Source organism: Tupaia chinensis, unplaced genomic scaffold, assembly GCF_000334495.1.
Source record: "Tupaia chinensis unplaced genomic scaffold, TupChi_1.0 Scaffold000360_1, whole genome shotgun sequence".
In the NCBI taxonomy this organism is placed as follows: Eukaryota; Metazoa; Chordata; class Mammalia; order Scandentia; family Tupaiidae; genus Tupaia; species Tupaia belangeri.
In genome coordinates this window covers 2,509,269-2,526,814 of record NW_006159856.1, presented here as the reverse complement: position 1 = coordinate 2,526,814, position 17,546 = coordinate 2,509,269, and the positions used below count along the sequence as shown (strand labels likewise).

Genomic DNA, 17,546 nt, shown 5'->3' with positions numbered 1-17,546 from the left:
CAACTTCTTTCTCTTTTAGCAGATCATTGTCTCTCTTCTCTTCCATCTCTGTTAGCTTTGACATTATGAATGCTCTAAATTCCTTATCAGACATTTCCATGATTTTCACCGAACTGCTTGTGGAAGAAGAAGAGTTACTCTTTTCCCTTGGAGGAGAGGTATTTTCTTGTTTTCCCATATTTCTTGTGATCCGGCGGTGATTTCTTGTCATCTGATGGATGGTGTGTTTCTTTCAAATTCTTGAAATTCAGTCTGAATGTTCAGGAGCAAGCAGACAGAGGTGATCTAGAATCTCTTTGCCGTTCTGTTGTGATCGCTGGTGCAGCAGATTCAGTAGATATTGAGGAATATTTTAACCCTATTAGTATTTGGATGTTTAGCTACAATGCTCTTAGATCCTTCTAAAAACACATTAAATGGATATTGGAGAGTGGAGAGACAAGAAAAAGAAAAATAAAAAGAGAGAGAGAAAAAAAAACAACAAAAAGAGAAAAAAAAGTAAAAAAAAAAACGAAAAATATTGTAATTACAGTTTTACTTTTTTTTAAAAAAAAAATCACAAAATAGAAAACTGCACGGCACTCAAGCATGAAATACCTAGTTCTGAACCTCCTTCTGAAGGTCTGGCTTCTTCTGCCTGGGTGGAGGACCAAAGCGATAATTAACAAGATAAAAGGTGGAGTGGGAGCAAGAGAAAAACTTTGCCTTTAAAAAAAATGTAAAAAGGAAAAATTACAAAAAAAGAAGGGAAGACAAGCAGGGACAGACAGATACAGAGACACAGAAATAGAGATAGAAGGCTGGGGGGCTCCCTACCGCTAGCTTGTTTGCTGGAGGCTCAATTATCAGTAGAATGTCTTCATTTCTCTTGTGCCCTGCAATACCTAGTTCACAGGAGCCATGTGGAACCTCCTTCTCAATAAAGTTTTTAAATAATTGTTTCATTTCATTTTATTTATTTACTATTATTATTTTTAAATTTGGAATAGGGCACATGCACCAGAGAGAGACAGAAGGAGAGAGAGGGAAAATGAGAAAGCAAAATACCAGGTTCAGGACTTGAACTGTAGTTGGCCATGTAGGAGCCCAGTGCCTTAAACATCATGCCACCTGTTGGTATTTTTATTTTTTATTTTTTTTTGGAGAGTGTTTTGCTATAGGGTGTGTGTGCTTGCCAGAAAGACAGAGAGAGACAGAGAGACAGAAAGCGAGAAATCATCTCCAAGGGGCAATGGCCACACCACAATCCCTTCTCCTACATTCTCCTTTTGGGATCTTGGGCACACAACCAGCATGAGTTTAAGCCACCAGGTCCAAGACTGGAACCACAGTCAACTACATGGGAGTCCAGTGACATGGCCATTACGCCAATTGCTGGTCCTAACCTGTTGGTATTTTTAGCAGGGTCTCACTACTGTGATATTTTGGCTCAGTCTCCCAGTTAACTAGGATCACGGGCATATGCCATGTGCCTGTCATGATTAGGTGTGTCCAGGAATAAAACCAGACCTTCCACGTGGCCCCAGTCCTTTGCCGTGCCCTGCTACTTGCGCTACCACAACTGGGTCTACCATTCTATGGTTTAGATACCTTCCTAAAGTTATCAATAATTTTTCTTAATACATACAGAAAACTGGAAGAATACTAAGAAATGCTTTAAAGTGTTTACTTCTAGAGAGAATGGCTAGGTCATGAGGATAGAAACTTTTACTTTGGGATCATGTTTCACTGCTGTGCCACCATCTGACCCCCTACAGTAATTAAATAAAAAATGTTTTTAATGCAAAAGGCCACAGCTATATACTTTATAACAGAAGATTAGAAAACCTAAGGGTTTTTCCCCTGGGAAGAACCATGACGATATAAGGAGAATTTATCAGAAACTTTTTTTTTAGATTTTTGCCATAGGGCCTGTGTGCTTGCCGGAGAGAGACAGAGAGGGAAAGTGAGAAATCACCATTCCAGAGGGGATGGCCATGATGCAGTTCCTTCTCTTCCATTCTCCTCTTGTGATTTTAAGCATGTATGCACACATGCTCAGTGTGTTTTTCAAGCCACTGAGTCAAGGATTCAAATCACAGAGTCAGCCATGTGGGATCCACTGTCTTAACTACCACACCACCTGCTGGTCCAGTCAAAATTTTTGAAACAAACATGGAATTCAAAGAAAAATAACAAATGGAACAATGCCAGATATAAGCAGGCACTCGGGACAGGAGCAGGCACTACTGACTCACCAATGGAATGCCTGAGCTCACTGCATTGGCTGATGGAGGGTAGCTTCAGTATCTCTCTCCATTTCTTACTACGACCACTTCTTTTGTTATATCCTCCTGAATTTAGAAAGAAAAAAAAAGGCACTTTTTTTTTAACAGTCGGAAACATCCAACTATAACAATTACTTACACTAATGTATCTTACTATTTCTATTGGGTAGTTTGGACACTCATGACAAATAAAATTACAAGCTTATAATAATTTATCTTACCTGGAAAGCAGCTTTGTAAAGTATAAAATTCCCAATGATGCAATCAGTCACTGGGTTCTTTTAGTAAGTAGCTCTACTGGGCCCTACTTTCCAAATCTGTAAGCAGGATTTAACATGACATAGTGTACAGGCTGATTATAAATATTTGCTTAACAAGTATTTACTGAGTACCTACTGTGTACCCAACACCTTCAAAACACTGGGAACACAGGGACCAGCAGTTGGTGTAATGGCTATGTTGCTGGACTCCCATGTAGTTGACTGAGGTTCGCATCCCGGACCCGGTGGCTTAAACTCATGCCGGGAACGTGTGTGTGCATGCCCAAGATCATGAGAAGAGAATGGAGGAGAAGGGATTGCAGCATGGCCATCCCCCCTGGGGGAAGTAGATAAACTAACAAAGCATATCATAATAAATAATAAGAAAAAAAATCAATCATTTGTAGTGATCAACAGTATGAAACAAAATCAAGCTGGGAAAAGGTGTAAGATGTTACTTTGACTCACATAGGATCAGAGACCTCTCAGCAAGAGACACTACTAGGCAGAAAAGAGAATCTAAAACATAGAAGGGAAAGTCTTGAGATGATCTGGGAGAAGAGCAACTCAGTGAGAAAAGAATGGTGGAAAAACCATACTAGAATATTTTAGAAAAATCTTTTTAAACAAGCATTTTCCTTTTTTTAAATTTGATTCAGAAAAGTTAGAACCTTCAAGCTCAGATATTCTAGGGAGCTAAAATTTGAAATAGCGAAAAGAACATTACAGCTAAGGTTGGGTATGAGTAAGACTTGAGGACTATTAGGAAGAATTAGGAAAGCACATTTCCTTGAGAGAGATGGTGAGCTCTGTCTAAACATGGTAAGTTTGGAAAATGGTGAGAGGCAGACATCTGGGAGATGGAAGACCAGGATAAGTTCTGGAGAAAAGGCACAGCTAGAGATACAGATCTGATACTCATCTGCAAAAAACACAGAATCAAAGCTGTGAGAGTTTCTTCCCCAGCTTCCTTTTTGCTTAATTACTCCACTCCATATCTGAACCAAGATCATGATATCTGAATATATATCCTAGTACTAAAAGTCCAGCATACCTCAGGGCCACAATGTTCAAATTAGACTCATGACCTTCTCCCTCAAAATCAGTCTTTTTTTTTTTTTTAAGATTTATTCATTCAATAAACATATAACAAGCCCCAGATGATGCCAGAGAATATGCCAAGTGCTGCTTCAGTGGCACCTACATTCCATGTCACCAAAGGGCTAGGAGAGGATCTGTTTCTCATGTCTCTTCACAGGGACCATGGGAACTCATTCCAGAGAATCGGCACGTTCGGTTCACCGAAGCTGTCATCTTTGGCTGTGAATTGTTTTGTTTTGTTTTGTTTTTAGGGCAATTGCTGGATCTCCCTTCAGCTGAAATAAGAACTGATCTTTGGAATATATCACTTTCATCTGATCCTTTTCAGAATTAGAGAGCTGAGTTGTCACTGTGCCCTCCTGTTCCCATGTGTAGATGCTGAATATGATCTGAAAGTGCACCGAGACATGACTCATACCGTCAGTGGCAACAATGTGCCTTCAGCTGCCAAGTCACTGAGCAGGTGAGAGCAAGTCACTCTTGATCCCATTCACGTTTCACTCTCCCTCCTTCCCTCTAGCCCATTCCAACTTTTTACTAATCAAGTAATTAGCAAGAAAAATTGCAGGCTGACGTGAGTTTCAAGCATCTAGGTCCAGGACCTGAACCACTGTTGGTCATGTGGGAGTCCAGCAACAAAGCCATTATGCCAAATACTGATCCCTTTAGACTCTCTTCTAATTGGCCTTTCTAGTTTTTATCTTCCCTTTCCAAACCCTCCTCCACACTTCCTACCAGAGTCATGTTCCTAAAATGCAAATATAAGCTCCTTATCTGCTGCTTACAGCCCTTGCACGAAGTTGAGAAAGAAGTGCACCCCTACCTGATATTACCTATAGGCACCTGATGCTCAAGTCACACAGAAGTACAAAAGCCCAAGAGAAGAGCAGGTTCCAGGAACTCCAAGTCTCTGCAGGGACTCGCTCCAGCCTCTTCCATCTATACAAATCTCTACCTGAGACTCAAGGAGAACCTCCTCCACAAAGCCTGCTCTGCCCTTCCTGGGAAGATGTAGGCAGTCCTTCCTCTTCATAACCTTTGCACCTTGAAAACATCTCTCAATCTTAACAAGGAAGGTCTAAGCTTACTGTCATTCCTGGTGTATCTCCAGCAAGCAAACAAATCATTGAGGGAATGAATAAATGGTCCATTATATGCACAATGCATGAAAAGCAAGCTACTACCTACTGCAGACACTAAGGGAATGTTTATTAACTTTGAGTAGAGTTGAATAAAAATGAGCTACAGGGAATAGGCCAGAGTTAGAGGTGAAATTATCAAGGGCTAAGGGGGAAAGGGACTAAAAGTAAAGGTTTGCTGAGTATTGATTATATGCCATACACCTTTCCAGGAGCTTTACCCATCCTGATTCTTTATCCATTCCTACCCTAGAACCACTGTTGGTCATGTGGGAGTCCAGCAACAAAGCCATTATGCCAAATACTGATCCCTTTAGACTCTCTTCTAATTGGCCTTTCTAGTTTTTATCTTCCCTTTCCAAACCCTCCTCCACACTTCCTACCAGAGTCATGTTCCTAAAATGCAAATATAAGCTCCTTATCTGCTGCTTACAGCCCTTGCACGAAGTTGAGAAAGAAGTGCACCCCTACCTGATATTACCTATAGGCACCTGATGCTCAAGTCACACAGAAGTACAAAAGCCCAAGAGAAGAGCAGGTTCCAGGAACTCCAAGTCTCTGCAGGGACTCGCTCCAGCCTCTTCCATCTATACAAATCTCTACCTGAGACTCAAGGAGAACCTCCTCCACAAAGCCTGCTCTGCCCTTCCTGGGAAGATGTAGGCAGTCCTTCCTCTTCATAACCTTTGCACCTTGAAAACATCTCTCAATCTTAACAAGGAAGGTCTAAGCTTACTGTCATTCCTGGTGTATCTCCAGCAAGCAAACAAATCATTGAGGGAATGAATAAATGGTCCATTATATGCACAATGCATGAAAAGCAAGCTATTACCTACTGCAGACACTAAGGGAATGTTTATTAACTTTGAGTAGAGTTGAATAAAAATGAGCTACAGGGAATAGGCCAGAGTTAGAGGTGAAATTATCAAGGGCTAAGGGGGAAAGGGACTAAAAGTAAAGGTTTGCTGAGTATTGATTATATGCCATACACCTTTCCAGGAGCTTTACCCATCCTGATTCTTTATCCATTCCTACCCTATGATGTGAATACTACTACTGTTACCTTTTCTCAGACAAGAGAATGAAGCAAAGAGGCTAAACAACTTGTCCAACACTGCGTAACTACTGAGAGTAGATCTAAGATTCTAATTCAGATCTGCCCAACTCCAAGAATCCAACTTTTTCTTTTTTTAATTGCCAGAGGGTGTGTGTATTCACCAGAAGGAGACAGAGAGAGGAAGAGAGAGAGAGAAAGTATCCCCCAGTTGTGGTCATGTCACAACTCCTTCTCTTGTTCTGTTGGGATTTTGGGCATGTGCACACAAACACCTGGTGTGTTTTTCAAGCTGCTAAGTCTGAGATTCAAACCACAGTTGGCAATGTGAGATCTGGCTCCCTTAACCACTATGGGGCTAGCCCACAAGAATCCAAATTTTAAGTTATAAAAATGACCGATTTAAGATTTTAAATAGTGATATGACTACATTGACAAGGGGGAAAGAATGATGGAGAATTAGTTTAAGAGTTCTAACTCCTCATCTAACATAGCATAAAGCTAACTAGAGCTTAAACATTATCTTTTAGAAATATAACAACAGGGGCCAGCAGGTGGTATAGTGTTTGAGGGCACTGGAATCCTACATGGCTGATCATGGTTCAAAACTTGGACCAGACAGCTTGCTTCCTCACTTTTTTTGTCTCTCTCTGGTCGAATTAAGAAAATAATGAATGAAGATAAATAAAATAATTTTTTAAAGATTTGTTTTAATTATTTGCCATGTGGATCTAGCTTCATATGTACAAAGCTTAACCACTGCATTACTGGGTCATTCTTGGATCTTTAGTTCTTATTCCTTTAAAACAGACAATGTTGCTGGCCTTCTCCCTTGTCAGATTGAGTGCACCCACCTTTCTGCCATCACCCACCTTAATCTGTGCACCTTTTATCCTGCCTGATTGGCCAGAGTCACATTGTATGTGTGAATTTCATACTAGAAGCTGAAGATAAAACATCATCATATTACCATTAAAGCAGTAAACAGAAAAAGCTTCTAAAGAGACATTACACATCTGGTTAGAACATGGGCTTTGGGTGGCCAGCAGGTGGCGTGGTGGTTAAAGAAGCTGGACTCCCACATGTCTGACCGAGGTCTGAGTCTCGGACCTGGTGGCTTGCTTTCTCACTTTCCCTCTCTCTGGTCAAATTGAATAATAATAATTAATAAAGTTAAATAAAATAATAACTCAAAAAAGAAAATGGGCTTTGGACCAGATAGTCCTGGGTTTGAACCCTGAGGTTCCCATTTCTTAAGGACTGTGACTTCAAGTAATTCTCTTTACTTCTCTTTCCTCATTGTCCAAGGGATTGATAAAAACCTGTCCCTAGACATAGGTCACAGTGCCTGCTATATTACAGGACCCTACTGGCTTAGCAGCTGCATCAACCTCACAAGTCCAGTTCATCTAAAAGTGCTAACATTGATTTTCAAAACAACACTTGCACAAAAAAGATGTAGGCTTACAATAAATGCAGTGTAAATGCTCATGCACAAAATGGCACTGGAGTAAGGAGAGCAAAGGTCACATTGCCATAGTTCTTTTGCACTAGACATTAACTCTTTCAGTTTGATGACAATACAATTTAGGTTCTGAAAGGAACTGGCCTTTTGATAACACCATACCCGACTCTGGCTGACCTTGCCATCAGCACCAGTGATGCACATGTAAATTTATTTTTCTTTTCTTTTTTTATTTTTTGGCTAGAGGGCACCAAGCTACAAAGTCAGCCCAATAGAAATGGAAATATTGAGAGCAGAGCTACCTGCTGCACTGTTGACATGACTACACATTTTGACACTGATTTATTAATAACATTACATTTATAATAAAATAAAAACCTATAAAATTTGTAAGAATAGAGCTGATTGGCACTCCAAAATAGAATAAAAGCTGTTTTTGTTCCCTGTTTTCAGACTGCTAGTCTAAAAAGACTGATTGTTCTATTTATTTATTTATTTTTAAGTTTGCTATAGGGCATCTGTGAGAGAGAGAAAGTAGGAAATCACCCCCAGATGGATGGCCATGCAGCAATCCCCTCTCTTCCATTCTCCTCTTAGGATTTTGGGCATGCATGCATATGTGCCTGGTATATTTTTCAAGCCACTAGGTCCAGGACTCCAGCCACATAGTCAGCCACGTGGGATATAGCTGCCTTAGTCACCACACTACTGGTTAGCCCAGACCACCTATTTTAGAACCTTAATTTTGGTACAAATAACAGGTCAGAATTTATAAAACAGTGGGTAGCAAACAAGTGCAGTTTAGTGCAAAAGAGCTGTCTGAGGAGTCAGTGAGGTGGCTTTTATCTACACCTCTGCTTCTTAGGTTGGGAAAACCATCTCATTTCTCTGAGTTCACAGGAAAAAAGAGCTATTAAAAAATTAAAATAAGACAATGAATATTAAAATGCTTTCTCAGCATATAAAAGCATCTATCTAGGGACCAGCAGGTGATGTGGTGGTTAAGGCACAAGTTGAGTCCCAGACTCAATGGCTTGAAAATCATGTCAGGGGGTGTGTGGGCACCCAACATCCCAAGAAGAGAATGGAGAAGGGAATGCGGTGTGGTTATCCCCACTGCAGGGTGATTTTTCACTTTCTCTCTCCTTGTCTCTCTCTCTCTCCTCTGATGACCACAAATGCCCTATGACAAAAAAATCTTGGGAAAAAAACTATACACCACCTTAAAGTTCTGAAATTTAAGGAAAAATAAAACTCACTTGTAGAATTTGAGAGGTTAATAATGAGTGGAACTTGGGGCCAGCTAGTGGCATGGTGGCTAAGGCAGCTGGATCTCATGGGTTCAGATTCCCAGCTGATCTGAAAACATGCTAGGTACACATAGGCCCAGGATCCTCAGCAATCGGAGATTGAGCGAAAGGGATTGCACTGTGACAAGACCCTACTGAGGGTACTTCTCTTTCTTCTTTCCTTTAGTGTGCTTTCTCATGTATAAAGAAAGAAAGAAAGATAGGAACAAGGGGTCTGACTGTGTGGCAAGAGTAAATCTCATAATCTGTGAGGCTACCCCACATGGGAAGGTTCCTGTTCACATCCAAAGACCACCCTGAGTTCACTGGGCAGACATGAAGCAACAAGACCAACTTCTGCCCTTAGTCTACCTAAGAGGGATAAAGAATCAAACCTATGGAGGTACTATAATAGATGAAGACAGAGACAAGAAAATGAATATCAACAATCCCTTTCCCTCCATTCTCCTCTTGGATTTGTGGACACATATGTGCACATGCCCAGCATGCTTTTCAAGCTGCCAGGTCTGGGACTTGAACCACAGAGTCAGCCATGAAAGATCCATTGCCTTAACTATTGCCACACCACCAACCGGCCCAATCATTTTACCAACACTATAAAGTATAAAAATTATTCTCAGTCCAGTTTGATAGATGAGGAGAATATAGCCTAGGGACTCATAGGGATAATGCCTGTAAAGATGCTATCTGGTCAGAGCAAACCCACACTAGAGGTTAAATATTTTTTTCATCTTTTAATTTTGCCAGAGATCACGTGTGCTCACCAGAGATAGACTGGGTGGGGGGTGAGAAAGTATCCCTCATGGAAAATGTGCCACAATCCCTTCTCCTGCTTTTCTGCTTCCTTTGGAGATTTTGGGCACACATGCACACGCACCCAGAATGTTTCTTAAACTGCCATTTGGCCATTTTGGTTCGAGCCGTCTCAACTACCACACCCCAAGCTGGGTCCATAATATTTCTTATTAAGCACCACTGTGGTCAAACTTAGGACGTGCTTTACACCCTTCATATCAATCGAATTCTTTAGCTTTCAACATGTTTCACTTTCTCTTTCCTGAGCTGAACAAAAATAACAAACCATATCTTGATCTTCAAGTATTTATTAAGCACCAATTATACGGCTAGCACCAAAATGGATAGAAAAAAAAAGATAAAAGCTATGCTCTCCCTGCTCCTAAGAAGATTACAAGTTAGCCAGAGAAAGAACCATTAGCTATGCTATGTTACAAACCCCAAGTTTAATTTCCCAGAGGGCAGAGAGAGCACCTCTGACCCAGAAGAATTAGAAAAGTTACTAAGAAGAGGATAAAGTTCAATTGGATGCCTTTTTCCTAAAGAAGAAAAAAGCAAGACAGGCCCCTGCAAGGTAGGTTGGACTAGTAAGGATTCAAGAACAAATTCAGGGATCAGACATACAGTGGTAAAACGTGACTCCCTGCAAGGCTATCACACATGGGAGGTTCCTGGTTCAAGTTCAGAGATTTTCCTGTGTATAGAGTATATGCAAGCCCCACAACCCAGGAGCTTGGCTGAAGGCTTGGGGAAGATGATGGTGCCAGGACCCTATTGGGGGTGCTGTCTCTCTTTCTTTCTTTCTCTGTTTCTCACTTATGGAAGAGATAGATAATGAACTTAAAAAAAAAAAAAAAAGAGCATGTCTGGTAACCAGCGGGTGGTGTAGTGGTTAAAGCATTGGACACTCCCACATGGCCGACCACAGTTTGAGGCCTGGACCTGGTGGCTTCCTTTCTTACTTTCCCCCTCTGTGTGTGTGTGTGTCTCTCCCTGGTTAAATTAAAATAAATGAATGAATAAATATTTTTTTTAAAAGAACATGTCCAAAAGGACATAAAAATTGTTAACTTACATAGCAAAAGTGTGTTAGGTAGATGTGGGAACAAATTAAATGCAATGGAAGAAACAAAAATGTTGGCTACTATCCTGCAATCAGTGTTGATAAACTATTTTCAGAAATAAGAAAGTAATCGGGGACCAACAGTTGGCATAATGGCTATGTCGCTGGACTCCCATGTGGTTGACCATGGTTCGAGTCCCAGACCCGGTAGCTTAAACTCATGCCTAGGATCCTAAGACAATGGAGAAGAGATTGCGGCATGGCCATTCCCCGTGGTGTGTGTGTGTGTGTGTGTGTGTGTGTGTGTGATTTCTCGTTCTCTGTCTCTCTGTCTCTATTTCTCTTTCAGTTTAGTGCACATGCCCTACAGTAAAAGCCTCTCAAAAAAAAAAAAAAAAAAAAGAATGAGAGAGTATGTGTTTAGTCACTTCAGCTAGAAATTTTGAAGACAACTTTGAGAATCTCTCCAATACCTTCCCTCAGCATCTTTCTGATCTGCTCTTTCTTCTCCATTGTCCCAATCACCCCTCTGGGGCTAGCACGTATGGCATAAGGCTGCTTACCACGTTGTGTAGACATATCCTTGTAACGACCCTCCAATGAAGACTTCTTCTGCACACAATCTCTACCTTACTTCTCCCCACTGGGTGTGTCTTGGTAGGACTGCCTGTACAGGTGCTTGGCTCTCTCTTTGCTAAGAGTCCAGGGAGGAAGGGAGGGGATGGGTGTCAAGCAAACTAATTTATACTCTCTCCCAGGGCAGTGAATCTTGGAAGGAGTGAGGCAATACAGATTTACAGAAAAAAGAAAAGAAAAGAAAAGAAAAGAATGAAAGAAAAGAAAGGAGAAGGGAAAGATCTTCTCTGTCACAGCAGTAGTGACAGGTGACACCTGATTCTGATCACTAGTCCCCATTCTAACATTATTCTGAAATCGCAACTGCCAACACTACCTTGACATATCTTATTCTCATTTCTGCTACTGTTTTTTCTTTGACACTCATCAGTTACTAATATACTATATGTCTTATTTATTTGTTCCACGTATGTTTTCCTATACTTCCTAAGACATCTTAAAAAAAAATAAAGAAGTAGGATGTGAAACAATTTAAGTTTATTTCAAATAATTAAAGGTCTGGGGCCAGCAGATGGTGGCATGGTGGTTGACCATAGTTCATGTCCCAGACCTAGTGGCTTGGTTTCTTACTTTCTCTCTCTCTTTGGTCAAATTAAAATAATAATAATAATAAATAAACATTAATAAAATAATTACTAAAAATAATTAAATGTCACAGATCACTTACCAAATGTGTTATACAAGGGAAAAAAATACTGGATTTTTTTTCTTTTTGGTCATAGGGCATGTGCGCTCACTGAAGAGACAGACAGTGAGAGTGAAAGTGAGAAATCACCTCCCAGAGGGGATAGCCACACCACAATCCCTTCTCCACTCTTCTTCTGGGATCTTGGGCATACATGCATATGCACCCAGTGTGTTTCAAGCAGCCAGGTCCAGGACTCAAACCACAGTCAGCCATGGAGGAGTCCAGGACCTTAACCACTATGCAACCTGCTGGCCCCCAAAATCCTGAATTTAAAAAAAGGCAATTATCAGGGCTAGCAGTTAGCATGGAAGTTAAGGCATCTGGATCCCACATGGCCAGCTCTAGATTAGCACCAGATCTGGCAGCTTGAAAATCATGCAGGGCACATGTGCGTGCATGCCCAAAATCCTGAGAGGAGAATAGAAGAGAAGGGATTGAGGCCTGGTCATCTCCCACAGGGGAGTGATTTCTCACTTTCCCTCTCTGGCAAGTGCACATGTCCTATATAAAAAACTAAAAAGAAAAGGCTGTTATCTTTGTGTCTTATTAACAATACGATCATTTCACACTTCCTTAAATACACAGTGACACACAAACAACACTTTCAATGCAACATCATCTGCCAACATTCCTGGAAGGAGAAAGGGTTCTAACAATCTTCTCCTCAAGACTTTCTTATGTTGTTGGGAAGTTCATGGAAAATGGAATGAAAATACTAGTCTATTTTGGTAGAAAAAAATGTGAAATCTGTGCAATTTTTTTTTCATAATACCCATTTCCATGAACTTTCTGAAGACTCTCATAATTCTCCCAATTCTGGAGTCTGGGAAGTCTAAGATCAAGACAGATTCTGTGAGCACTCACCTTCTGGTTCATAGATGGCACTTTCTTCCTGTATTCTTCCATGGCAGAAGGAACAAAGGGCCTTTCTCAGGCCCCTTATATAAAGACAATAATACCACTCATGAGGGTACTTTCGTAACCTAATTACCTCTCAAAAGCACTTACTTCCTAATATCATCACTCTGGGAGTCAGGATTTCAATATATAAATGGGGGAGGGGGGACACACAAACACTTAGACATGCAGGGCCTATGGGCTAGGGAATTTGATTCTATTTGAAATATATCCAAGAGATGACTAGACTTACTAATAATATTGAACCAACATTGCACTTCCCAAGACCAACATATAACAGCTGTGCTAAATCCACTCATTCTAAAAGTTCATCTTCTAATACATGAGCCAGAGAAATTAAACAAAGAACTACCCATGAATGGACATGCTTCTAAGAAGACACTATCTGGTACTTCCTGGGAAATATTCTTTTTTTTTTTTTTGGAGGTTTTTGCTATAGGGCGTGTGCGCTCGCCAAAGAGACAGAGAGACAGAAAGCGAGAAATCACCCCCCGGGGGATGGCCATGTCGCAATCCCTTCTCCTCCATTCTCCTCTTAGGGTCTTAGGCACACACACACACACACACACACACACACACACACACCTGGCATGAGTTTAAGCCACTAGGTCCGGGACTTAAACTGCAGTCGACTACATGGGAGTCCAGCGACATAGCCATTTCACCAACTGCAGGTCCCTGAAGCAAGTAAATAGTTATCAAGTTGAGAAAAGTGCCCTAAACTGTATCCAACACTCAACTATATATCCATGTTTTTTTAGTTTCCAGAAGGTATGTATTCTCCCCAGAGAGACCACAGAGAGTGGGAGAATGTCCCTTCTCTATTTCTCCATCCTGTCAGGATTTGGGGCATGCACGCACATGTGCCCAGAATTTTTCAAGCTGCCAGGTTTAGTAATTTGAACTGTGGTCAGCTATGAGGGATCCAGTTTCCTTAACCACTACGCTACAGGGCTGGCCCTACATCCACGTATTTCTGATGTTCCATATTCAGTTTATTTTACACATTAGCCAAAAATAACTAATATCTTTTTCTTTTAAGGGTTTTTTGGTTTTTTAGGTTTTTACCATATGTCATGTGCATTCGCCAGAGAGACGGTGAGAGGTAAAGTGAGAAATCAGCCCCCTAGGGGGGTAAGGCCACATTGCAACCCCTTCTCTTCCATTCTCTTTCTTGGGCTTTTTGGCATGCGTGCACACCTACCTGGTGTGATCTTCAATCTGCCAGGTCTGGACTCAAATCACAGTCAGTTATGTGTGAGTCCAGCACCTGAATCATCACGCCACCTGCTGGTCCCCATAATGACTCTTCAAACAGAGGGATAAATAGTCTTGCTCACTAGGAGAGACTTCATTAAAATCACAACATTATGAAGTTCATGGGTGGCACTATGTAAGATAATGAGATACTTTGGGGGACAAAAATTTTTTAAAATTTTAAAGCCAGAGACAGACAAAGAGAAGGAAAGTAAGACATCACCATCCTCCCTCAGGAGGTTGATTGCATCTCAATCCCTTCTCCTCCATTCTTCTCTAAGGATTTTGGGCACATACATACACATGCCCAGTGAGATTTTCAATCTTCCGGGGTCGGGATGTAAACCATGTGGGACTTCAGGACATTTTTTTTTTAAAAAGAATTATTTATTTTAATTTATTATTATTATTTAACTTGCTGTAGTTATCAGAGACAGAGGGAGAGAGAGAATGGAAAGTGAAAAAGCAAGTCACCAGGTCCAAGACTTGAACCATAGTTGTCCATGCAGGAGTCCAGTGCCCTAACCACCACACCACCTGCTGGCCCCAGGGCTCCAGGGCCGTAAACACCATGCCACCTGCTGGCATCATAGAATACTTATCTTTACCTTGCAATCTAATCTCTGTGACATTATAAATCTGCTTGGTATAATACTTTTTGTTAAAAACAAAAACAAAAAAACTACATTGTACCTAGCTATGAAGATAGTGTGGAAAGAAAATAGATTTAGCTGCCATCAGACCTGATTTCCAGAGAGGATGATTCACTTTCATGACTAGTTTGGAGTTGAGATGAGGGAAGAAAGGCATAGACACTCCTGGGGCCAGCAGGTGAAGTGGAGGTTTAGGTGCTGCATCCCACAAGGCAAACTCTGTAGTTTGTTTCCTGGATTGTCCTGACCCGGGGGAACAGCCGAACGGGTTTCTTGAGTGAAGGAGTGAGAGCCGGGGCAAGCAGCGTAGTGTTACAGCACGGAGACGACAGTGTCGTCTGTTTATTGTGGGCAGCACGGTACAGCACAGAGACGACGCAGTGTCACAGCTCTTAAGGGTCGCGTCGTCTACTGTGAGCAGCACGGAGACGACGCGGTATCACAGCTCTTCAGGGTCGTCCGGAGACGATGTAGTGTTACAGCTCTTCAGGGTCTCCCAGTTCGTCTGGAGACAATGCAGTGTCAGCTCTTCAGGATCTTCAGGGTTGTCTGGAGACTGCATGGTGTTTCAGCTCTTCAGGCTCTTCAGTTGTCGTCTTCCTGGTCATTGTGGTCGTCTGGCTACTGTGGGCCAGGCAACGTGGTTTTATACACTCTGGTGGGTTGGAATCGTGATTGGTTGTTAATCGTGGGTTATGATTGGTTGCTTTTGGACCAATCATGAGGTGCCAGATATGCAAATTTGAGGGATTCTAGTGGCCAATCAGAGCAAGGTTTCGAAGGTCAGGTTTTTGGAAGGGAACCAATCATGGTAATTGTTTGCTCTCTGAGAAACCTCAGCAGACTCGCTGGTGCGCAGCTTCCCACACTGGATCATGTGGCTTGAAAATCATGCCAAGTGCATGAGCATGCATGCTCAAAATCCCAAGAGGAAAATAGGGGAGGAGGGTTGTGGTACGACCATTCCCCCCAGGGGGTGATTTCTCACTTTTTCTCTCTCTGTGTCTCTGTATAGGGAGCATACACACCCTATAGCAAAAACTAAAAAAAAAAAAAAAAAAAAAAAGAAGAACCCCAAAGAGAGGTGAAGAGAGCACATTCTGCTCCAAGGACTGCTAACTACTTCAATGGAAAGCCAAGACCCAACTCTTCCCATCCTTCCTTAGTTCTCTTTCCAAAATAATGCAAGTTATCATAAAAACATTGAGAGGCTGGAGATGACTGTTTTCAACCCTTAATATGAGAAACACTCAATAGAATAAAAATTCACTCCTCAATCCAAGTTCCTTCTAAGCCCTAACTTCAATCTTTTAATTCTTGCCACTATTCATTGTTACTTCAAGAATTTCTGTACCATGTTTCTAACTCAGGGTTTCCAAAGTGTTGAGAAATAATGCACTTCCTAATCAAGCACTTTCCTTCTAAAAGGTACTTAGGACATAAATGTGATGGGTAGGCAGGAGGGGACTTAAAAGGGTGGAAAAACCCTAAATATCTAAAATATTTGTGTTCCAGATTAAATTTTTTCACAGAACATTACCACCTCAATTACAAAATGAATTTGTTGATGCTTCTCAACAGTATCCCAAGTCACCACGAACATCACTTCCACTTTGCAGGCATCTCTGTTTAGGGCAGAACCCTGAAGCCCTGGGACACTGTGCATTTCTTTAGGCGTCCAGATTGTCTTTAAATTCACAGCAGTGGCTGGCATGGCACACACCTCCAGATGGTATTTACCATGTTCTGAGCAGGTGTTCCATCATTCAAGAAAATCAACTCAGTATGAGGGGGAGAGAGATGAAGAGATTGTAGCCAACTCTCTTAAGAATCAAGACAGGAGGGCCAGCAGGTAGCACGGTGGTTAAGGCACTGGCTCCCACATGGCCCACCACAATTCAAGTTTTGGACCTGGTGGCTTGCTTTCTCACTTTCTCTATCTGTAACCTATCTCTAGTGAGTGCACATGCCCTGCAGCAAATTTAAAAATCATAATAATGATAAATAAAATTAAATAAATTCTTTGTTTTTAAATGATAAAAGAACCAAGACAGGGAGACACGTGGTCCTGAGACAGACTCCAAGTGTCTCCCAGCATTAGGGTTGGGCCAGCTTCTGTTTTCATATTGATAAAGGAGTGGATTCTTACCAATTTACTCCATCTACCACCACATTGTGCTAAAGCTCACTTTACATACCATAGAACTTCAGATCAAAAATTAAAACCAAGCAACTCTGTTTAAATAACAGGTCTAAGGTCACTAACTGAAGATTCTCACCTAGGTAGTTTCCAGGCTATTATTTGCCTTTTTAAAAAAGAGTTATTTAATTTAACTTTATTTACTGTTATTGTTTTCCAGTTTGATCAGAGAGAGATAGAGAGAAAGAGAAAGTGAGAAAGCAAGCCACCAGGTCCAGGACTTGAACCACAGCCAGTTATATGGGAATCCAGCTCTTTTAACCACCGCGCCACATATTGGCCTCCTTCTTTGCCTTTTTAAAATTTAACTTTATTTATTTTATTATAATTTAAAAAATTTGACCCGAGAAGAGAAGGAAAGTGAGAAAGTAAGTTGCCAGCGCCTTAACCAGCACGCCACCTGCTGGCCCGTAATCTTTGCCTGTTAAAGGCTGCAGCGGTGTGGTTCTTTTTCGCGGGCTTCTTCCTTGGACAGGCTGGTTGCCCAACACCAATAGGATACTGCCTCATAACTGTGACCGAGGTCGCCTCGAGAGAGCAGAGCTAGGAGACATGGTCAGCCTAAGAAAAACAGATGGGACGGAGTAGCGGGCTGGCAGCCCAAGCTGAGCACTGGCGGTGGGGTTCCGCGGGAGTCAGGGTGCGGGTCGTGAACCCACCTTGGCGTGCTTTCAGCAGCAGCGAGTTGGCCATGATGTTCTCGAGCGCCATGGCCCGCCGCCGCCGCCGGCCTCGCCCGC

The 17,546-nt window shown here is 41.7% G+C and overlaps 1 protein-coding gene across 2 annotated transcripts in view; it reads right to left on the bottom strand.

Moving 5' to 3' along the window:
* The window catches only part of GRK4 (G protein-coupled receptor kinase 4), a 101,439-nt gene extending 83,893 nt beyond the window's left edge, over positions 1-17,546 (bottom strand). The window contains exons 1-2 of one of the 2 annotated variants that reach the window (XM_006152934.3): positions 17,466-17,546; positions 2,238-2,333 (exon numbers count right to left, since the gene is read on the bottom strand). In XM_006152934.3, the coding sequence (XP_006152996.1) occupies positions 2,238-2,333; positions 17,466-17,517 (148 nt within the window). In that variant the 5' untranslated portion in view covers positions 17,518-17,546. The remainder of the gene's footprint in view (positions 1-2,237; positions 2,334-17,465) is intronic. The other variant, XM_027773590.1, reaches the window with a different exon arrangement.